Source organism: Excalfactoria chinensis, chromosome Z (genome assembly GCF_039878825.1).
Source record: "Excalfactoria chinensis isolate bCotChi1 chromosome Z, bCotChi1.hap2, whole genome shotgun sequence".
Taxonomy (NCBI): domain Eukaryota; kingdom Metazoa; phylum Chordata; class Aves; order Galliformes; family Phasianidae; genus Excalfactoria; species Excalfactoria chinensis.
This window is the reverse complement of record NC_092857.1, coordinates 62,418,155-62,441,560: the sequence shown is the minus strand read 5'-3', so window position 1 is coordinate 62,441,560 and position 23,406 is coordinate 62,418,155. Positions and strand designations below refer to the sequence as shown.

General features: G+C 48.0%; 2 protein-coding genes across 2 annotated transcripts in view; one reads left to right on the top strand and one right to left on the bottom strand.

Moving 5' to 3' along the window:
• Positions 1-1,916: 1,916 nt before the first annotated feature.
• XPA (XPA, DNA damage recognition and repair factor) lies at positions 1,917-7,830 on the top strand. The gene is made up of 6 exons (XM_072359364.1): positions 1,917-2,156; positions 2,523-2,645; positions 4,344-4,449; positions 5,637-5,802; positions 5,972-6,089; positions 7,091-7,830. Exons 1-6 carry the CDS (start codon positions 1,997-1,999, stop codon positions 7,237-7,239), a joined length of 822 nt encoding a protein of 273 aa, XP_072215465.1. The 5' UTR covers positions 1,917-1,996; the 3' UTR covers positions 7,240-7,830.
• A 932-nt stretch (positions 7,831-8,762) lies between these two features.
• Positions 8,763-23,406, bottom strand: part of NCBP1 (nuclear cap binding protein subunit 1) — a 29,858-nt gene continuing 15,214 nt past the window's right edge. The window contains exons 12-23 of the mRNA XM_072359737.1: positions 22,983-23,047; positions 22,309-22,371; positions 20,927-21,001; positions 19,303-19,406; positions 18,674-18,796; positions 18,237-18,339; positions 17,197-17,290; positions 14,597-14,700; positions 14,226-14,340; positions 12,066-12,197; positions 11,541-11,654; positions 8,763-11,059 (exon numbers count right to left, since the gene is read on the bottom strand). Coding sequence (XP_072215838.1) covers positions 10,946-11,059; positions 11,541-11,654; positions 12,066-12,197; positions 14,226-14,340; positions 14,597-14,700; positions 17,197-17,290; positions 18,237-18,339; positions 18,674-18,796; positions 19,303-19,406; positions 20,927-21,001; positions 22,309-22,371; positions 22,983-23,047 — 1,206 coding nt within the window. The 3' untranslated portion in view covers positions 8,763-10,945. The remainder of the gene's footprint in view (positions 11,060-11,540; positions 11,655-12,065; positions 12,198-14,225; positions 14,341-14,596; positions 14,701-17,196; positions 17,291-18,236; positions 18,340-18,673; positions 18,797-19,302; positions 19,407-20,926; positions 21,002-22,308; positions 22,372-22,982; positions 23,048-23,406) is intronic.

The following is a 23,406-nucleotide window of genomic DNA, read 5'->3' as shown; positions in this document are numbered from 1 at the left end:
CGCTCAGTATCTACAGGGTGGCTGTAAGAAGGAAGGGGACAGATTCTATAGCAGGGCCTGCTGTGTCAGGACAAGGGGAAATGATTTCAAATTGAAAGAAGGGAAATTTACATTGGATATAAGGAGTTTTTACAATAAGGGCAGTGACACACAGGTTGTCCAGTGGTGGATGCTGTGTCCCTGCAAGGTCCTCCCAAGGTCAGGGGATGGGGCTCTGAGCACTGATGGAGCTGTGGGTGACCCTGTTCAGTGCAGGAGAGCTGGACTAAGTGAGATGCCCTTCAAAGGTCTCTTCCAACTTAAAGGATTCGACGATTGTATTATTATTAACTCATGTGCAGCCGCTCAGATTGCCCACTCAGGGTGATCCTGAGGGAAAGGAAAACCCATGGAGCATTGCTCTGTTTCCTCAGTCAAGCTCCGTCTGCTCTGCACGGCCTATGCTGTTTAAGTGCCTTGCCTCTCCGAATTTGCTTTTGTTTATGGATTCTTCTAATCCTAATGCCGATTTGGTTGCATAACAGCAATATCCTCCTATGCTCAAAACCCTCTCATGGTACCAAACGCAGCCTCAGCTCGGGGAACGACACAAAGAGCAGGGCTCCAAAGTTCACTTCTCCCGGCTCTTGGGCTCCGACGGGACGCGGGAGGCATTCAGGAGATAAGGCAACCGCAAGAAATGCAAACAGATAGGGCTGTTTTCAAAGCACATGCGGCTAATCGTTCTCGAAACCCGCGGTTGTTTTTCCAAACAAAGAACTCCCATTTCCACATCTCAGTGCCAGCGCGGCGCTCACCCGGCCGCCAGCCGAACTAAATACCTGCAGAATACCTGCTAAACGCCGCGGCGGCCGAAAGCGGCACAGCCCCAACGCCTGCCGTCGGCGGGGCCATTTCCTGAGGGGCAGCGCCGCCGATTTACATGCGCTCAGCTATCGAGTTCGCTCCCGCCCCAGCCTGCCCGGCTGGGAGGCACCGGGACATGCCCATTGCGGTACTTTCCGGCTTCCTGCAGAACGGCAGCGTGCTGCAGGCGGGCGGCGGGCGATGACTCGGCGATTCATCGCACACAGGGAGGGATCCGGGACGCGCCGCCGGCCCGCGGCTCAGCACCACAAAATGTCCGCGGCGCTGCGCTAAACCCGCGGCCGTCACCCACAGCCCGACCGCGGGACGGAGCCGAGCGCACGTGCCGGGCCGGGCAGGTAATGGCGGCCGCGCGATGTCTTCATTCCGCCTTCAAGGACGGGCCGCTCGGCCGTGGGGACGCGGCCGCATTAGCATGACAAAGCCGGGAAGGGCCGCGCGCGGCGGGGCGGCGGGCATGGCCGCGTGCGGGTGAGGGGCCGGAGCGGGGCGGTGGGAGCGGGAACGGGGCCGCGTGTGGGCAGAGAGCCGGGGGTTGTGCTTGAACTGCCGTTCGGTCCCTGCTTTTATTCAGGAAAGAAGCAGCCGCGCGGTGTCGGGTCGCTGTGCTTGTGGAGGCGATGGGGCAGCGCGGCCCGCTCCCTCAGCGCGGCGGTGCCGGGCGGGCTGAGGACAAAGGGGTCACCGTGACGGCGCTGCGCCTCGAGGCGCTTTTTTTATCCCCTTTTTTTTCCCTTTTTTTTCTTTTTTAACCGCATTGCTCCGCCGGCCCCGCAGAAAGCGCTCGAACGCCTCGCGGAAATGGCCGGGCCGCGCGCTCCCCTCCCCCGCCCTCCGGAGCCCCTCGGGCCGGGCGGTGCCCCCCGCGCCCGGCGCCACGCAGGCCGCAGCCCCCGCCCCGTTGGGCCGCCCGTCCCTGCCCCCCCTCCGCGCTTCCCGGCACCCCCGGCGAGGCGGCGGGGCGGGGAGGCGGGGCGAGGGGAGCGCGCATGCGCGCGGGCCTCGCCCCTTTCCTCCCCTCCCCCGCCTCCTCCTCTGCGCAGGCGCAGTGCGGCGGCGGCTCGGTGAGGGAAGGGCGAGCCGCGCTCCGGAGCGGGGGGGACCGGCGCGGCTCCTCCGCTCCGCCGCCATGGCCGGCGTGGAGCCCGGCCCGGATGAAGGCGCGGAGGGCGCGGAGGGCGAGCGGCCGTCCATCTCGGCGGCGGCGCTGGCGCGGATGGAGCGGAACCGGCGGCGGGCGCTGGCGCTGCGGCAGGCGCGGCTGGCGGCCCGACCCTACCCCGCCGCAGGTCGGATGGCGGCGGGCGGCGCGCCGAGCCCTAACGGCGGGGTGCGGGGTGGGGGGTGGGGGGAGCGGAGCCGTCGGGCGGCGGGAGGAGGCGGCGGGAGGGGGGGGGGAGCGCGGAAGGCGGTTGGAAACGGCGGGGGGGGGAGAGGGGGGGGCGGCTGGGAAGGGAAGAGCGGCCGGGGGGGGGCGCGCGCGAGGAACCCATCCCCCACCCGTGGGGGCAGGGAGACTTCGCGCGCGCGCGCTTTCCGCGCCTCCCCGCGCTGCGGGGGGGGGGTTGGGTGGGGGTGGGGAGCCGGAGCTGCGCTCGGGCGCCCCCTGGCGGCGGCGGCGGGCGCTGAGGCGGCGCGCGGTTTGTCTTCCGCAGGCGGTGCGCGGGTGCGGGGCCCGCCCAAGGTCGTGGACACGGGAGGGGGATTCTTCCTGCAGGAGGAGGAGGAGGAACAGCAGCAGCAGCGCGGCGCCGCCGAGAGGATCGTGCATCCCCCCGGTAACGGCGCGGGGGCGGGGAAGGAGGGCGGCGCGGGGGGACGCGGGCAGGGCGGTTCCGCGGGTTTTTTTTTACCCCCCTTCCCGGGTTTTTTAGTTCCCTCCCCGCTCTCCCTCCCCCCCATTCTGCCTGGCGCGCCGCGCCGTGCACACCGCTGTGCTGTGCTGCGCTGCGCCCGGCGGCACTGCGGAACGGGAAAGTGGGGCACGGGGCGATGCCCAGCCGGTAAGAGCCGCTCCTGCCTTTTTATTTCGCGATTCCGGATTTGCGATGGGGGCGAATCCGCCCCGCGTGGCAGCGCCGCAATGGATGGCGACATATTGCGTCGCGATACTCAGCCCGGCGGCAGCAAATGGAGGCGTCGCGATCCCGAAATAGACGGCAGTTTCTGTTCTGGGAATGCCTTTGTCTCGCTTTGTTCTGCGCTGGATCAGCCGCAGCGCCGTGGTGCAGTGTCCTTTGTTAGCCGGGTTCGTGACGGCAACGCGCAGCCCCGTGCTGCTAAGGATGGGTTTTTTTCCTTTTTTTCTTTTTTAGATAATTTTACTTATTTTTTTTACTTTTTTTTTCCTTTCCCGGGTAAAGCCGTGGGGATGCGGGATGCCTTCGCAGCGGGCGGTTGGTGCTGTGTAATCCATGATGTCATTGTCCTCATAAGGCGCCTTTCTGCTGGGCTGCGCTACATTACGAAACGTGATGTAAGCGCTCGCCATGCGGACGGGCTCAGCCGGGTCGGATGTCGGCTGGGCGCCATCCGCTCCCGGCGCGGCCGCTATTAAAAATGAATGGAGCCTCACGCCGCGAATTAACCTTCTCTTTCAGGTTTTATTAATATCTTTCCCCTGTTGCAGCGCTGCCTGTGAATGAGAGCTGTGTAAGGCGTGGGGTTTATTATTTTTGCTTTCTTTCCGTTTTAAACGAGCCCCCCCCGTAGCAGCAGCAGTTCCCCGTCGGTGTCACGCGGAGCACGAGCGGACGGCGCCGAGCACCCTGCGAGGAGCAGCACCCGGCCGGCGCAGAACTGAGCCTGGGCTTGGAGCAGTGCTGAGAGGGCTTGGGGAGAGGATTGTAGTGGAGCTCCATCCCCATTCCACTCCTAGCAGCTCTCTGGCCATCCACCCCCGCTGCTGCCGGCCGAAGCACGGAGCCGTGCCCCGCACCGGGCGTACGCGGAGCCCTCGGGAGAGGCGGGCGCGTTGTGCGGGCGCCGGGCGGCCGAGCTGAGGCCATCGCAATGCCGGCTCGGCTCCCCGGCCGCCCCCGCCGCCCTCCTCTCATCCGCCCCCTCCCCCGAGCCCTCCGCACGGCGCCGTGCCGCGTGGCCGCCATGTGCGGCCGTGGGGAGGGAGCGGTGGGAGCGGGCGTGATGCGCCGCGAGGGAGCGGGGCGTCCTTGTCCTTCATAGCCATTGTTAACCCGGAGCGCCGCGTGCTGCGGGATGTGAAACATGACGCTCCGGGCAGCGAAACTTCCAGCAAGGGCAGAACTGCGCCGGGGAGGGCGTGGGCGCACGGCGGAGGGTTCGCAATGTATTGTATCGTGATAAGAGAGAACCGGAGTCGGTCTGTAACGATTGGTGTGAAATACAATTAAATCTGTAGTAAAGCTGCTTGCCGTACCACTCGCTTTCGTTGTGTTTAACGCGGTAGTTCTTTACCGGAAAAGAGAAAAAAAACACGAGGTTTTTCTTTCCATTAGCGCCCGTGCTAGAATTTGACTATCTCATCTGCGGAGACTGTGGCAAAGAATTCATGGACTCGTACCTAATGCAGCACTTTGATTGGGCCACGTGCGATAATTGCAGGTACTGCAGGCGTTGGGCGAGCCTCCTTTCCTTACGTGTAGCCTCCAACCCGGAGCGCGGCAGCACGTAGTTACCGTCAGGTGCCCGGGGTGCAGCGCCGACCTTTGTGCCCGGCCTTGCGAAACGGGGGAGCAGGCGGCGCTGCCCCGCGGGTGCGGCACTGCGGGGAGCGGGCCGGGCACAGCCGTGCTCGTACCCTGTGCGGGGGGGCTTAGCGCCGCATGGCGGCATGGGGGGCACGGCGGGGTCGGGATGGGGCGGGGGGGGGGGGGGGGCGCGTCCGGTGCGCCCCGTGGCGTCCCCTTAGCGCGGAGAAAGTGCTGGAAGCGCCGCGGAGATGGCTGGGGCACTGCATAGAGCCAACAGCCGCCGGTTCAGCCATGAATGGGTGGGGAATAAAAGATGGCTGCGGGAGCTCCGCCGGCAGGTAGCCACGTGCAGCCGCGGCAGCGCGGAGGCAGAGCGGGACGGGAGGGCGCGGGGCTGCCTTCGTGCTGCCTTCGTGCTGCCTTCCGTGCCGCGGCTCTGGGGCCGAGCGGTGCTACACGGCTGCGTGCTGTGAACCCCGAGCTGTGCGCGCTGCCGGCCGTGCGGGCGCACGCATAGCTCCGTTGCTGCCGGCTGCAGCGTTTCCTGCCCGGCCGGGCTGCTCCGCACCGCGCGGTCCCAGCCGCGCTCAGGACAGGATGGTGTCACATTTCCCCCCCCCACACACACACCCCATTAAGTGATGAATGGGCAGACAGCTTCTCATCTGCACGCCCTGCGGTTTCATATTGGCAGATCTGGGTTTTCATGCTGCTCTCTGCCTGGCGGTGGGAAGCTGTCTGCGCTGCTAGCCGGGATCCGGCGGCACGCAGTGTGCGCTGTGGCTCGGGGGGGTGATCGGAGCTGGGGTTACGTTCCTTGTGAGAAAATAAAAACCAAAGGAAGCCCTTCGGGTTTCAGACAAAAGACGCTCGGCCTGTTGGGTGGAACGGGACTCGATCCCGGGAAACCCGTCCTGCAGCTCAGCTGGGCCCTTGGAACTCGCCATGAGCTGCCTGCATTAAAATGGAGGGGATGGATGGGGGCTGTTGCTCTGCTGGAATTTGAGGAATGCGTGCAGACTCGATGGGGACTTGGGAGACTGAATAGTGCCTGGTTTTCCTGGGCAGCTTTCTCATTGTTACTTTATGGTCTTGCAGAGATGCCGAAGATAAACATAAGCTCATCACAAGGACAGAAGCAAAAGAAGAGTATCTCCTTAAGGACTGTGACTTAGACAAGAGGGAGCCGGTGCTTAGGTTCATTGTGAAGAAAAACCCTCATAATCCTCGGTGGGGAGACATGAAACTTTACTTAAAACTGCAGGTATAGAGAAACCTGGGACGTTTCCAACTCTTTACCTCCGTCTGACTTTGCTGATAATTCAGATCTGACAACCCAGATTTCTGGGTGTAAGGGTGGGAATGTTCAATTACGAGTTAGATACTTCTGTCATTTTGGGGCAAAAAGAAACACGTTTGTGTCCACCCTGCAGGTAATCAAGCGTGCACTGGAAGTATGGGGGAATGAGGAAGCCTTGCAAGAAGCAAAGGAGCAACGCCGCGACAGCAGAGAGAAGATGAAACAGAAGAAGTTTGATAAGAAAGTTAAAGGTAAATGGGTGAACTTGGCTTAGATAACACAGTACTTCAGCAGTTCTCTGACAGCTCGTTCCTCCATCTGCCCCAGACGGTCAGTTTTCAGTAAGACAAAATGGAGGTCTGTCATGGCCCAGCCCATGTTTTTAGTGGTTGTCATCCTTTACTATTCCGAGATAACATTTGGAACAGTTTTCAGATAGAGCAGTTCTGACCAGTGCTTTCAGCTCCGACATGCTGTCTTTAAGGCGGCACGTTTGTTCCTTAGCAGAAACTGTTGCTTCACACAGTGTCTGCATTGCCCATATTGTGCCTGCTCAGCTCCAGGTTCTCATTAACAGCCTGGAGGAGGCAGAACACAGGATTGAGCAAGCATGGGAATTGCAGCAGGCTGCAGCCAAGATGGTGGAGCACAGGGCAAGGAGACAGGCCTTGACATGACAGTGGTTGCACCCTGACTGACTTGTTTGAAAACGTTACCGCCCTTTGCTGCTTGATATTCTTGCTACTCACTTGCAGCACGCAGATCTGAGCTCGGTTTGGTCGCACCTTCCCTGCTGCAGCTGCACGCCCAGCTCGCACTGCGGGGCATAAAGCTTAGGGAACATGCTGCGAGCAGAATGGGAAGCTCCTCTCAGTCCTGTGGGACCAGGAGGGGGCTTTAAAAAGGGGTTTTCTGTGGAATGCTTTCCTCCTCGTTCCACCCATCCTTCCTAGATGCCATTGAAGGGCAGCGCCTAAAAAGGCAGCAGGTAACACGTGCTCTCTCCAGACAGAAAACTCCTGTGAGATATTGTCCTGGTTGCTCCTCTCCTTTAAAGCTATGCAAACGAGGTGAGGTTAGGTTGGCTGCAAGGCAAATCAAAACTTGTTCTTGCAATACCAGATTTACCTCCTCATTCATGGAAGACAGTCAGCTAGCAGACTGCCCGAGTGCAGGCCTTGGAAAGGTGGGCGGCTCGAGTTATGTTAACTAATACTTCAAAACCCACCCAAAAAACACCTTACAATTTCAGAGCTTCGCCGTGCGGTGAGGAGCAGTTTGTGGATGAAGACAGCTAGCATCCATGAGCATGAATACGGACCAGAAGAAAACATTGACGAAGATACATACAAGAAGACGTGTACTGTATGTGGCCATGAATTAACTTATGAAAAGATGTAACGTGGATCTGATTGTTAAAATTAATTATCATTTTTAATGGTATTCTTTATTAAAGAAATGGCGATTGGGAACAGGCTGCTATCAAGCTCCATGAATAATGCAGTCAGTTCTGTACAGAAGGTTAAGACTTCTCAGCTAGATCTTGAGGTACGGCGTGCACATGTGTAACAGGCTGGGAATGGCTGCCTTGCAGGAAGCTGGCACTGTTACACCCATTTTACATGCTGATGAAATTTAAACAAGGTGATTTTCCCTTGACTCTTGCTTCCAACAGAGCCAAAGGAAGTCTCTGTAGTTGCTCCAGCTGTTGGCTGATGTCGGTTTGCTCCTCTGTGTCTTGGGCAGCCAGTTCCTAAGCTCCACCCTAGCGGTTAGAGTGTGCCACAAGGCTGGTTCTCCCTGCTGGTGGAGATGGAGGCCTCCATCTTGATGGAGGTTTCCTGTTTCATGGGGATTTTCAAAGGAAAGCACTGTGCTGCAGCGTTCAGAGGCTGCTGCCATGTTCTGTACTGTGAAGGCTTAAGTATACTGATTTCTTTCACGTTTTGGACCAAAAAGATGACTCTTATTAAAGTAAAAGCATGTCTTCATTTACCATTTTGGTGTCTCTGAGTGGTTTCTGGTACAAATCTATTGGCGGGCAGGTGGGGGGCAGCACTCCAGGGCAGGCCTGTCTAAAATGGACCCAGCATTGTTTGTTTGCATGAGGTGGACTTTGGTCCAGGTTCAAATTCCTCAGATTCTCGTATCTTCACTGCTTACACACAGCGACCAGGGGATGTGAAAATGTGTGAAAGTGGCCACCGTGAGGGAACACCCTCTCAGCTGTTCCGTATTTACTCAGTGTGAAAGCCTGTGAGGCAATAAGGGGAGCCCGGACCCCCCTGAAACAGGGCAGGGAGGAAGGCTGGCAGATCTGCTGAGTGACCTTCACTTCTCAGCAGCTCTCCCATGGTCCATGGTCCCACCAAGGGCAGACGGTCCTCTACAGGAAAGGAAACGTGTGTGGAGTTGGTTATTTAGCTGGAGGAGGGGTGGCAGGTTCTAGCAAGGCTTTTGGAGGAAGGCTCTAGGCTCCTCAATATGGCAGGCCCATCAGTCTGCATGTGCTGTGGGTCCCAGGCCTCCCGCATGCAGCTCAGGGCAGGAATGGTGCTGAGCAGTGGCTGCTGAACAACCTGCCTTGTTGCAAGCTGAGATGGTCAGCCTGCAGCAAACACCAGGGGCCCACCCTGCATCTAACAGCACAACCAAGAAAAGAGGTGGGAACAAAGAGGGAGAATCTGTGTCAGCACGCTCCTGGCACCATCAGGCTCCTGGCACCATCAGGCAGCACACACACCGTGGCTGTGCAAACAGGCTGAGTTAAGGCAGCCCACAGCACACTGATGTACAGGAGTGCATCAGCGTACCAGCAGCAGGACAGTGGAAATGAAAGCACACCTGTCTGCATCTCACATCTGTGTAACTCTGCTCTTCTGCTTCACAGGCTCCCCAGGAAGGCAGGACAAACACATCAGTAACCTGCTTCACCTTCATTTATTTTTGACTTTAATCACTGTGCATTTTTTTTCCAAGCACACCACATTTCTGCAGCACCTTTACACTATCCACCACCCCATGCTTCAGCAGTTCCACGTTTCTCAAGTTAGCTGCTGGTATCCCTTTACAAGCATCTCGTTCTTCCTGTAGACCCACCAGTTTCCCAAGTCGAGACAGATGTACGCTACTGGACTTAGAAAGGGGGAAAGGTTTCCAACAGGCTATAGAGATGTCAGAGCCCATCATGAGAATTCCATCGATAGTGAAAGTGCAGATTTGGTTTTAAGTCATAGGATTACACTGTCCACGTGCAAGTATTTGCAACTGGATCCCCAGCACCACTGTTTGTCAAGGCTCAGAGCAAGTTACAGGTTTGCACGTTGTAACCACATTGTCACTTTTACAGACATCACATTTACGGTCCTTTAGATCCCCATCACTAGTTAATATCAGAGCTCCTTACTGATCTGAGAGACAGTGGAATAAAAAAGCCAAGCCCCAATTAAAACCTCTACGATGCTAAATGTTTCCTTAAAAAAAAAACCAACACAAAAACGCTATTTAATTGCTCAAGAACATCAACAGAAAGATTTGAAGCAGAACTGCGCATAACTGACAGAACCCTTGCATGAAGCAAATCTATGACAAATAACAGTATACCCTAAAGGAAGAGAGGGATCGGTCAAACCAGAGGGGGTTGAGCAGTGAAAGCAGGAGTAACGAACTGAAGCCTGTGAGGACATATCCAACTGCAACAAGCCACGTACAAGCTTACGTCAACACTCAAAAGATGTTCCTTTTTGCTCTCCTCACTTTATTAGGAGGTCAATTTATTACTGTTGGGATGAATTGCATTACGAAGCATAACACTAAAAATAAAAAAAAAATAAAAAAAAATTGTACAGGAATAAAATTACTTAAAATTAATCGCTTTCAAGCTTGAACTGTGTAGCGCTGGGTATGAAATTGTTAAAAACATTCACCCGCAAAGTTAAGAGAACATAAACAGCTTGGAAGTACACTGTACAGTACAGACCTGAGCACCTAAGGCAGTGTCTTTGCCATTCATCACTGCTTATCATAACACAGACCACTCTGATTTGGCATTTATATAAGTAATGTTATTTGCATAACTCAAAACTAAGGCTACTCTATTTTCAGGTTACGTGTTTCCCCAGTCTGAGTCTCTTGGCGAGACACCACCTCAGTGAGCATCAAAATGTTCTCAGGTGACACGGGAGCTGCGCGTTGCCGTAGCAGATACAGCCACCACAAAGCAGTTGTTGCTAAGCCAGACGTGGAGTGGCACCTGGTTTATCCACTGTGGGTAACAGAAGCATTTCTGGCAGCACTGCAGGCCTGCAGGTCTCGTTCAGCGCAAGCACGGCAGCCCTGAAACACAGTAAGGGTTGCAGTGCCAAAGCAGAAAGCCTGTCCCACTCCAAGTGTTGCTCACTGCTTCCATTTAGCAGCGGCAGCGACTGCCAAGATGAGTTCATAGCTTTGACCAGACTGCAAAAAGGATTGTGTTTTTCAGAATTTATCCATCAAACTCCTCTACTGATTGCTTATAGCTACTGGAATAGGACACCAGACAATACATTTTAAAAACATACTCAATCCATATGCTCTACACTACTTCAAAAGCTTAACGCGTTGTTTCACATGCCCCCAAATTAAGACACTGTTCCTATGCCATACTAGAGACTTCATCACACTGCTCACTTAGAAAGTGCATTCCCTTTCACGCTTAGAAAACACTACAGACTGCTTCACATTTCTGCAGTTTCTTTGATGTAAGGGCCAGGCAGGGGTAACAAATCCTATATTGATTTTTTTTTCTTCCCCCCAGCTTTCAATTTTATGTACGCAGGGGAGAAAGGAAAATACCACCATGAAGTCAAGAGTCAAACCAAACTGAAAACAGATTAAAAGAATTCACGCTTTACTTCATGTCAATCCCCTATGAGTTGTATCTAGTAAGGCTTAGGATGCTTGCAGTCTGCTGTTGGTTAGAGAACTGAATTGTTTTTATGTAGGAGCATATGAAAGCCAGTTTTTAGTCAAAAAGTTTTTTTCATCCCCATGTCAAGTTTAAAAAAAAAAAAAAAGAAGAAATAAATTGTTACAGTCCTGCAAACAAGACTTCACCCAGGAACACTCCTCAGGCCTGCAGAGCACAGAACTGCTGAAAGACAGCCAGTATGTGATGGTCCAGCTCAGCTGTAAACAGGAGGTTCTCGAAGGTCACCATGTACTGCTGGATTATCTGGTGATGCTGGCAGATAACAAAAAACATTGTTGGTGAAATGCTGTCAAAGTTACCATGCACCTCTCATTTCCACGGCAAACACACCAACGTCTAGAAAAGCACTATGCGGGGCTGGCGGCAGAGGGAAAGCGCACACTACTATGTGGTGCCGGGAAGCACTCCACTTCTGGAGTCAGCACTGAACTGAGTGCAGGGTGTCATATCCAGAGACTTCTGCAGAGATACTGTAACGGACCCAAGGCATTTGCGTCAATCTGAAGCCACATCTGTCACCAGATAAAGCTCCAGCCCACGGGAGAATTACAGCACCGCTCCTTGCGGTCACCCACCTTTCCATGCTCACTGCTCACACAGGCACAGATTTCTATTGCTGCAACTGTCACGCAGTTACCTGATTTAACAGAGACTACAACTGCTGTGCTCAGCAGCCACCAGCACTCCTGCACCTGCCCACACCTCCCGAGCTGAGCAGAGAGAGGGCACTCACCTGCAGGAAGATCTGCTGCAGCCTTTCTATGCAGCTCTTGTACCAAGGTGTAAACACATCAATTCCACCGGTCTCACAGCGCACTAAGTGCTCAGTTAACAACATAATGAAGCGCTTCAAGAGGAAAGAAAACATAAATTTACTCAATGTCATCAAATGAAAGCAGCTCCTCACCTCAGGTAAGTGCATCAAGAGAACAGAATCTTCAAATAACAACACAAAAATAACTATTTCACTTCACAGACACTGGATTGTGTCAGGAAATAAATGAAATTACTTTTTCATCCAGGAATCCACACAGTCAAATAATTCCCTTTCTGTGTGCTTAAAACTGAATAGGTCCTGCTCTGCTTGTCTGCAGCCTGCTGTGGGACAAAGGATCAACTCCAACCCACAGCAAAGCCCCTCAGCTTTTTCCTATATCCTCATCCCCGCAAAAGATGTCTGAGATACAAGCAACACTGAAAGCTTGTAAATTCAGTAACCTTTAAAGCCTGGCAGAGAGGAGAGCTCGCCCACCGTTACCTGGAATATAACAAGGAAGAGATTCTTCTGCTCGCTCTGTGCTGACTCCACCTTCTCCTGCAAGCGCTCTATCTGCTCCTCCAGAGGTCCGTCCTCCCGATCACTGCTCCGGTCATCATCATCACTGTCTCGCTGCAAAGGACAACACAAACCTAGCTAGCAACACGTGGACAAGTGTCAATGCCCTCTGGTTCCACCTGGCATAAGCTCCAGAGAGACTGAGACTGCTTTTTAGCTCGCCGGGTTTTGTATTCTGAAGGGCATTTACTTTCAGTACAATCACAAAATCCATTTGGAAGAAAAAAGCCAGTATGGGAAAGCTCAGAAAAAAAGGTATCAGAGTATCCAGAGGAAGCTTAGATATTTACTAGGATGAAAGCCAAAACATGTAGTTTTATCACTGCCCACAAACCAAAACACCTCACTCCTCCAAAGTAAAGCAGCAACACTCCTCACTAATTGAGCTGATAAAATAAACACAAGAACATGGTGCCAAACTTGCATTCTCAGATAGCCAAGGTCTCACACAAAACCCAGCAGGATATAGGATACAGTCTGAGCACATTCAAATACAGATGTTATATCCCTGATTGTTTCCCTGTAAAAACACCCACAAATTAGCAGCTAAAAAGCTCAAATATGTGTAAAAGGAGCATGTACAGCCTGCGACAAACACAGGGACTTACTGTGCCTTAGGTATTAAACAGCAAATGAAACTAGTTAACAGGAGACAGCGATTGCTCCAAGCCAGCATCAAAAAATGGAAAGACCAGAGCAGTGGGAATTTCAGTATATTCTTTTTTATAGGATCTCACTTCCACCCTCTGCCCCCTTATCAACAAAGACTTACTGAACTTAAAATGCTGAGTGCAACCTAAGAGAAGCTTTGGACTCCTTCCACAGTAAGGCAATCCACTTCATGCTGGGAACATCAAAATCTGACAGTTTACTGCCTCTAAAAGGAACGATGATGCAGCAGAGCACCAGCCTGCAGGACCATTCACTTGCATACAAATGCTTCTTCCTGGCAAAATACTCATTTGAAGTATTCAGTAATAAAGGGTTGCAGCAAGAGATGAGAACAGACACAAAAATACTGCCATATTTGTTTCAGCGTGCCAGAGAAGCTCTTTGCCTCACTGTAAGATCAATGACTGCAGTCAGGCCTTCAATAATTACTGACATTTATTAACTGCTGATCAATGTAGATTGAGACACTGTAACTGCTGTTGCTTGGAGTGAAGGGAACAAGACAAAGGGGCTGGGACAAACTGACTGCAAGGTGCTCCTGAACCCTCTGCAGATACTTCTGAAAGCATGAATGACCTGCATGGATTTCTTCAAAAACTGTCAGTTTTTGGAACAAGTTAAAAACTTTGTGCAAACATTTACGTTCAAAGACCAATCACTGACTAGCAAACTTGCTCTCTGCAGCTCTCAATGTGTCCGTAGGCTGACTTGTCCAGTCACTAACAAGTGTTAACTCAGCCAACAGTACTGTCCCAACAGCTGCCAGACAGACGCACTCTCACCCCATTTTACTATCCCACCTCAGACAACAGAACCCAACAGTGGCTTGCCCATCAGTTTATTGCACACAGTAACTTATGTCACACAGAAGTGCTCAGAAAAATAACCTGGAAAAGCAGACGGCAGGTGCCAGTGTCAGAATCCAGCAGCCTCCATGAGAAGAACAGTAACAGCCAACTTTTCAATAGCCAACAGCTGTTTCCGTGCACTTCTGCATGGAAGCCACAAGAACACTCTTTAACAGAACTTACTGTAAATACGTAGATAGTTTTTACCTGCTCTTACTGTTTCCCAATTAGGTAATGAAATCCATATGAGAATGCAAATACAAGACATGCTAACACTGAAACAGAAACATCTGCGAGAAAGCCTGGACAGAGCACAGACATATGAATTCCCTTACAGATTTCACTAAATTCTTAGGTTATGGCTACCTTCAGAAATGTGGACTGCGAATATGTATCCAGTTTTGTTGTCTTTCTACTACAAATGACATGTTTGTACAGATACATGCATCCTGGTAGGCATATTTACTGTCCTACCCCAAAAGCAGCTATGCATCATTTTGACTGCGTGCAGGTTTGCCCAACTTCACTTAAGATAATTAAAAATGACAAACGAATTACTCACTCTCTTGTGTTGTCTGGCCAATCTTGCCTTCGTATCCTCCAGTTCCTTGTGGATCTTCAGAACATGCTTATTCATCTTACGAATTGTGGAATGCAAGATCTCCCAGATGTAAAACCTAAACACACAACACGGAGTGATGGCTCTTGTCTAGGAATACTTCCCAGTGTCCTTCCACTCTGACATGTTCAGAGACTAACAGCAAAATGATATGCTAGGAAGATTCTTGTCATATAAACACAACCCCATATTCTGTACATATTCTGTAGAAAAGGCTAAAGGTCAAGTGTACCCTTTCCTTGCATTACTTTTCATAAATTATGCTGTAAATCGGTCACTTGAAATACTAATTCAGAGACAAGTTCACATGTTACCTAGTAAAATCATGTGCAAGCTCTGAGGAGAAGATCCAGTTTGCTACTGCAGCACAGTCAACGATTTGTGTCCGAATCATCTTGTCCACAAGCACAGCAATCATCTGTATTTTGTGAAAGACAAAACTGTCATTTCTACCAAGGTAAGAAAAGGCAACATAAGAGGTACCCCAGCCTTGCATAAAACCAGAAACAGTTTGATGAACTCAACAGCAGTATTATTGGGTGATTTCAAAGTCTTTAGATAACCACTACTGTCTAAAAATGACATCAGGTTTGTCTAGCCTAAAGCTACTTAAAGGATCAGTATCAACTACCTAAACCAAGCATTCTTGTTTTGATTAACAGTTTCTTCTATTCCTTGTGAAAGTAACAGATCATTCTTCATTAGTATAACTACCTTTTAAAAACGAAAATCACAAGCATCAAGGCTGGAAGTGAAGCAGCACAGGCACAACTCCTAATATAATAACATTAAGGTGCTCAAACCAGAGCATACACAACTGTCACATCACCAAAGAGAAAGAGCAGCTGTTGGCCTGCTGTTGGAGAGTGTTCTCCTTGACATGCAGTAGTTTTCAGATACGGCAGTAACCTCTTTCCTGCAGGTACTATTGCATTTTAGGACAGAGCCAATAGTGAAGTGCTTGTTGAAGGTAGTGCTATGATTCCAGGGGTTTTGCAAGTAATCTGGAAGGCAACTGAGAGAAGAGCTGCAGACTAAAGCAGTTACAAGCTGTTCAGAAAAAAAGGCTTATCTTGGTTACTCATGTGCTTGAATGTCACAACATCTAAGAACCGCAGCCTGTAATGCATTTATCCTCATAACGACCCTCTGACATAAGGAAGTGTAGCAAAGCTCCTTTTAAGGAAGGGAAATTAAAATAACCAAATGAATGAGTCTTCTTAACCAGAAGACTCAGGACTCAACTTTCACATCCCAGGATAGCATCTTATGCTCTGTGTGTCTTCCTGCAATGCCAAGAAAAATCTCTCATTACTTCCCCTGATCTTCCAAGGAACAAGCTTAGGATTTTGGGGAAAACATCTCATCTTGGTGTCAAAACTTCTCTTTATGAAGTCACCACCACAACCACACTGAACTAGACCAGTGACTACCAAAATCACCATCTGCAACATGGCCTTCAAAACATTGATAGCTTAAAGCACACCTAAAGATGTTCCCATTTACAGCAGAGTAGGGTGAACAGGAGTAGTTCCTTCAAGGAAACTGGCTCTGCAAGTGCCAGTGCACCAGAGATGTTGTGGACACACAGAGCAGAAAGCACCTGAGCAGCAGCAAAAGACTCAGCTACAGTACATACAGGAGAGGAAATTTAGGTTCCATGATCAAGGCCTTCGAAACATCAGCACTTGGTATTTTTTTAACACAGTTTCAATTTATTCATAGAAATCTAACCTAACTGTTCATTATGACTTGGAAGCCTCCACCTCAGCTTGGTCATACTGCAGTACAAAGGAACAAAGAGGAAAAGGATATGGACATTAGACTGCAGTAATGTAATTTCTTCTGATCCAATTAAAGTAAAAGTAGGTCAAGATTGTAATCGTCGCATTTTCAAGGTCAGTATTTTTGGCAAGAAATCTAATATATTAAAAAAACCACTAGGTTTTGATATATATACATATATATACACACACACACATTTAAAAACTGTACATGAAAGATATCTATACAAGGCGCCACTTGTCTTTTAGGCACTAAATTTCCCTTAGGAACCATGGAAAGCAGACCACAGGTTTAGCAGCAGATGCAAGGATTATCCCCTGTTCACAGTGGAACTGTTTCTTAATGTCTGTACAATGAAGCCGTGAGGTATGCTCCCCCTTTCTAATACAGTACCATGTAACTCAAGAGCATCAGTAAGGAACACATAATCAACACAGGCAAATTCAGCGTGAGCTCCTCATTTTTATTTCTATGTTTAGGAGAATGACAGCTGGAGGAGAAAACAACTGCTGTGAAGAAACATAACTGTTTAAACAGCTGAGGTGCTTTCCATAGGCTTTCCAGGGTGCTATTCCCTCTGATTCAAGAATGAATGCAATCATGCCTCTGCATTCTGACTGCTCCATTCTGAACAGTCACTGACTGCAGCTCTGTTCATTCTGCCTGTATGCAACAGCAACTTCAGGTTGATCCCTGTGGAGTAACTGCACAGCTTTTGCTAGCAAGTGGAAAAAGCCTAAAGGCCAACCAGGTTTCCCCACTTCCAAGAATCTGGCCTGCTTTCGTTACGAGATCAACATCTTATTTCAATTCTATGCATCAACACCATTTTCCAGTTTTGAACAGAAACAAGTTCTCTTGTATGACAACGAGCACAGCATGAACCTGAGTTAGAATGACACAGCCTTTGTTCTCCCACAAAGGTAACACTGAGAAATAGAGTATGTACTATATGGCAGTTTATGTCCAGCCTTCACTTTAAACACTACTAGTAATGGCAAACAGAATTTGAACTTTCCTTGATATAAGGCAAAGAAAGTTTTAAAGGATATAAAGCAAACTGTAATGCCGTATTTAACGTGACCTCAGAGTTTAAACTCAACTAATGATTGACACTGTAACGCCTCACCTGTGGATGGTTCTTCCAGACCTCATACACAACTCTCAGAACATGGAGTTTTCCCTCATCACTTTCAGCAAGCGTTTTGAAGACTTCATGAAACCTTTTAAACAGATGTAGATCAGTCAGTGGAGGAGCAGGGCTCAGGTCAAAAGGGTATCTGACATAAGTGGCTGAGATTGTCCAAAAAAGAAAGTTTTGGGACTTTATACAGCAATTCCTGAACAACTCCTAACAGCAAAATATAACCATTTGAGCTAACAAAGATATACTCCTAACAGTAGCTTAAATCTCAGTGGTGAATCTTCTCCTGGAAGGTGGACTGTATTTCTCATATTCCTAGAAGTACAAGGCACACAAAAATGCTTCCTGTGCTTACCTATGCTCAGCTGGGACAAAACGTGCTGCTTTTAGAGCCTTAGGCCTTGTTGATGTGTTTCCATAACTTCAGAATTTTACCCAGTCTGCCCCTTTTGAAGGACATGCTGCTAAAGCCTCTGTTTTAACAAAGTTAGGCTGAACACTACACAGCATTCACAACTCAGCATTTAGTAGCTACAAAGAACGACCTCATGGCTGCCAGTGTTGGTGTGCAGCAGTGAAAATACCATGGCTGTGTACTCACCTCAGCCTGCCTCTTATACTACTGACCGCAGGTCAGTACCTGCAGTTTATTGTAAACATGCCTCTAAAATGCTTCCATGTACAGGTTTTTGTCTCAACCACATACTTTTACTGAGGAACAGAAAAGTAATTCATTAAAGTGCATCTGACTACTGCCTTCCTGGGTCATAAGCACTTAGTATCTCCAAAGCACAAAGTATTAAACTCAGTATGACATACACCTTTCTGTTAACTCCATATCTTTCACTTAACATTTGCAACATTTCTGTTCCTTCAGTATAAGTGCCACCAGCTCTCAGAGTCCGACTGCACTGAGAAGCACCTAAAACATTGCTAAAGCTTGCAGATCATTGTATTCTTTTTCATCATTTCATTATTAGAACTAAACAGCTCTGTCAACCCTCAAGTGCACATGTTACACTTACTTTGCCAGGGCGCTGAAGGAGTGGCTGAAAGACTTTGCAGCTAGATGGAGTAGAGTCTGAACAAAGACTTCTATTTTCAAAGGATTGAAGGTAAATCCTTCATCTGCAAATTATTTAAAGTTGATACTGTAAGTATTACATATAAAACAGTAGAGATAATCGATGGTTTTAACTCATTTCATGGCAAAGTTTTGCAATAAGGCCATGCAAGGCAGAGAAGGGAGTTGGCAAGCAATTTTACATTTATTTTACTAAGCACTATCCATGTCGTGAATAATCACACTCCCATTCAGCCATGTGTGCTTCTATCTTAGTAGAATCTTCTATGGAAGACTAGCCAGCATTCAAGACATCTTATCTGCACTTATGTGCACATACAGCACATAAAGTGTATATAGTAACTACAACCTGGCAAAACCTAACAGAAGATACCTTACCGTCATCATCATCCTGGTTTGGATTAGGCACATCTTTTAAAATGCTGAAGATTTCATCATTACTGGCCTTGTTTTTAATTGCAATTGTTAAACAGAGTGCCACGGTGTATCCTGGGAGAGACCCTAAACAGCAGCAAACAGGTAAAATAAAAGTTAGAAAGGAACTGAGTATCTTTTGATATTAATTTGCCTCTCAAAGAAGCAAGTACATTTCCCAGCTGCACACAGCGAATTGTTTCAATGCCACAGTCCGCACTGTTATTGTATTAAAACTGCTCAGTAGATTTCCTTGTCTTTCAAAACTTCTGGTAGAATCTTTAGAGCTGAGGCCAAGAAATCACTCTTCTATCTTAAAAGCTCCACATTTCTTCCCTTAAGTTCCTAAATTACAACACTAAATTTCTTTTTTTCCCTTAATCTTGACGACAAAACCTTCACATTTACGACTGTCCATGACTCATTACTGGTTACATGAAGTGATTTTTTTCCCCTTAGTCTTCGTGTTCTCTGCTGTCTCTGTATGCTCCATTACTAGTGGAATGTTCTACTGCTCCATTAAATTCAAAATACTAGTGTGCTCCCTTGCTGAGGCACTTCAGACTTGGCTCCTCATGAAGTTTAATACTTACTATTGCTTTCATCTCCATACTTGTAGATACACACTGGATTTGCTGGACTGAGAACAGAAAAGCTTGCAGGAACAATATCGATTATTCGCTGATGGTAGGAGAGTCTGCAAATAAGTTTAAGAGCAGTAGAATTGAAAAGGGTTAATTCTAAAGTCATCCCTTTACAATGGCTCCCTGGTATTTATGTTTCACATGTTAAGAAAACACAGTTGTACTGAATAAAGTAAGCTCATGAGTAAGATCTAAGTAAATTCTTAACAGATGCTTGCTACTTGAGTACCTTGATACTAGGACTTCATCCTCACACCATTCTGCTTTTGACAAGATTTAGAGGCTGCTTGGTAGGATGTCTCATGTAAAAGCTTAAGAAGTCATCCAGAAAGCTATTAAGTCCCCAAAGGAAAAAATATATATATTAAACACCTTCATGTCTACATCTCTTGATTTTACTTTCCAGCTTACATCACTCCTACAAAGGCTTAATTTGGTGAAATTGAGAAACACAACAGAAAACTTGAATTACTTTTGTAGATGTTACTATTGCACTTGCCTGTACTGAAACAGACTGGCTTCTTGAACATTTTTCTATGGCTCCTGTCCCTCTATGTCAGGAATTCTGGCAGTGTATTATTGTTGGGCTCTGTGGGATTTTGTTTGAGGGGTTTTTTTTCTTTTTTTCTTTTTATAATAGGGGAATTGCTCTGAAAGTAATGCCTCCTGGTAGTTTCTTATAGGAATTATGATACAAACAGCACAATAACACAATTTGGCAGAGCAAAATTCTCAGCTACAGAAAACATTTTTTCAGCATAGTCACCTCATTAGCTCTGCGATTTCACCAGCTATGAACAAGAGCCCACACGCCATGCTTGTTAAAATCAGCACCAGCAAATGTGACCTCTACTGTTGCCACCACTGCTGAAATGCACCACACCTGCACCTAGCTGTGGTTATATCCACTGGCTGGTGTCCATAAACATTCAGCAAGTGTGGGTAGTAATGGGTGCCACTTTTCCCCATGAAGGAATTCAACCCCACACCTTTGCACCCTATGCACTTCCTTATCAGACGCCATTTTGCCAGACTGACCCTCTACTGCCATCTGTTGCACAGCCACAACATGGAATGCTGACATGAAGGCTCAACCCCTACAGCCATACTGCCACCACCTGCATTGTGGGCAACATAATAAAAGCAGGAGACAGTACTTTTGGACTACCTTCAGTGTATTTTTACAAATGGACACAAGAATTAAAATTCCACTCTTAAAGTAACTAATGATACATTCTGTCCATTCCTTTAAATGTAAATATTTCTCAGGACTATTGGCTGATCTCTACGTCTCTCCATCCCCATGGTGAAGAATGTCTCTTTGTAAACAGACATAAGCAAACTAGAGCAGACAGTTCACTGCTACGTGCTTCACCTGTTTCTCCTCATCCGCTATAAGCAGTGCCCCACAACAAGTGCATCAGAGTAAAGTCATACAACCAACAGACATGTCCCTTACTCGAAACAGAGTTAGAAGAACAGACATGTAAGGGAGACGTTACAAAGAGCGTGGCAGCACCCAGAAGCAGAGATCACTCCACTTAGAGTAGAGCTATCTACAGATTTTACTTACCGCATGCATTTTTCCAAAACCTCTCTCACAAATTTGGGTTTGGGCTTTTCAAGGTCCTGAGTAAGACAATCTGACCTATCAAAGAAGAAAAAGTGATTGTTTGTAGGGAAAGAGTTTGTGATTTAGTCTCTTTGTGGCTATACAAAAGATGCATATAAAACAATCACGGTCAAAGCACAGCTGGACTGCCTGACAGCCTTCTAAAGCATACACATTCTTAAGACAGTGAGATAGCTCATCACTATTTCCTTACTATCAGTAATCTTGAAAAGCCATCTTTATGTGATGTATTTAAGTAGCTCTCCTTTCCACAACAGATTAAAAGCAACTTGTGCTCATGGTTATTCTGCCTTCCTTTTCCCTAGGAAAAGAACATGGTGTGATTTTATAGTCTGTTTCTCCTTCACAGGAATTCCTTGAGTTTCTGGCCAATTTCAGATGCATTTCAGATTAAGAAATATCTCAAATAGTTACGAGATTAGTGAAAAACAGCAGCTTGTGAGAAAAAGCGCATAAACATTCCCATCAAGGAGCATCCACGCAAAGAAAATACTGGTTCTATGAAGACCTCCATTGGGTCAGTCGACATTCTACTTGGACTAAAGAGCAAGCATACAGCTGTGAGGACAATACAAGAAACTTAGGTAATGTCACAATATCTCAAGAAAGACTGAATATTGCTCCACGACAGCCGGGTGGATCAGTCATGGAGAGTATATGTGGTAGCAGCCTACAGAAGTTGGGACTGTATTAAGAACTTAACTCCAGTGTTAGTGGGAGAGGGAGCAACAGCAGCATGCAGTATATAAGAAAGGCAGCAGGCAGCCAGCACAGTGCCTGGAATACAAATCCCATGGAAGCCTAGGGTTAGGCATTGTTGGAGACCACTGAGCTCTTGCCAGGAATGCAAGTTCAAGATTTAGCATAAGAATGGGCAGCGGGGCCAGCTCCGCTGGAATGTCAGGTACTAAGATTTTGCAGGAGGAAAACTGATTCAAAGATCTCACAGATAATGATGGAAACTGAATGTTTAGGGTAGGACAGAACATCACAGAGTGAGTACAGGATACAGACACACAGAGCACAAGGGCAAATCATTACAGTAAGGGAGCCATTCCAGAAAGTAAGCCAACAACAGACCGAGGATACAAGACAAAACAAAGAAACTGTGTTTCTACTTCTCTTTAGGGAACATTCACACTGAAAGGATTATCAGTACAGTCTACCTCTACAAGGTGATGAACAGATTAAAAATAAATAAATATCTGGAAAGTTAGAGGAAAGTAATTAATACGGCCAGTATACTGTGACACTTTCTGGCTGAGTTTGAAAGTTTATGGTTTCTGCAATATGAGTTTCATATTAATATGGGATAAACTTACCAATCTTCCCAGCTCCAACGGAACTGGAAGTTGCTCAAGTGGTGAGAAAACCAGTTAATGAATCTTCATTGTAAGAAGAAGAAGAAAAAAAATGCTTTATTAAATATTCAAAGTGCAGAAAAACCTTGAGAATTTATTGTAAATATATTCTATATGTCAAAGGCTGTACAGCATTACACTTCTGTCAGAAGACTAAGTTTGGAAAATCAGAAACCAGATATTTTGGACGAGTCTGTCGTGTTCTACTGTACCATACGGATGGATGATATAACAAGCTAACAGTAAAAACAAACTTACTGTGAATAAGCAGCTTTCACATTTTTGCTCTCTTGCACTCAAACCACTACTCTCCCCTACCTCTGGATGGCACGTGTACTACAGCTTCATTTCCCAGACCACTAAGTAGCATGCACATAACAAGACAGGGGAATACAGTGCAACTTATACCAGGCTGGGATGCACAGAAGTTTTCACCAGCACTCTAGTGGAGTGTTTTAGAAAGAAAGGCCCCAAACTTCTATTTAGATTGATCATATCAAGAGCCCTCCAAAACTGTTTTGAATGGCACTAGGGATTTATAATAAGAATTTTGGATTATTTTTGCCATAGATTCCTTAATGCCCAGCACATAGAAAAAAGTAAGAATATTTTCCATCCCTGGAAAACACTTTTACCTGTCAACACAGGTTGTATTCATCGTATCCAAACGCATGTAGAGCATTTCTGTGGCTTGCGCAAGCTGAAGTTTCTTATTAAGGGTAACAAAAAAGCACTAGGATAAATCAAAAGCAATTCCATTCAGTTTTGGAATAGAACGGCAAGAGCTGATAGCTCCTTTGGACTATTCCAGAAGCAGGTAAATCACACTAAATTCATAGGGAGGAAAAAACAGAAAGACAAGAAGCCAGAAAGCATTTTCCCATCTCGCACAATTTCTCTTCCACAGCAGTGAGATTGCTGTCTCCTACACAAACTTAGAATTCTCTTCACGCAAGGGAACTGTACAGACACAAACAGATAACAATCAAGTACTTCTGTAACCTTCCTTGTACCTTAACAGGCTGCTCTTGATACTGATGCACAAACAACCTTTGATCA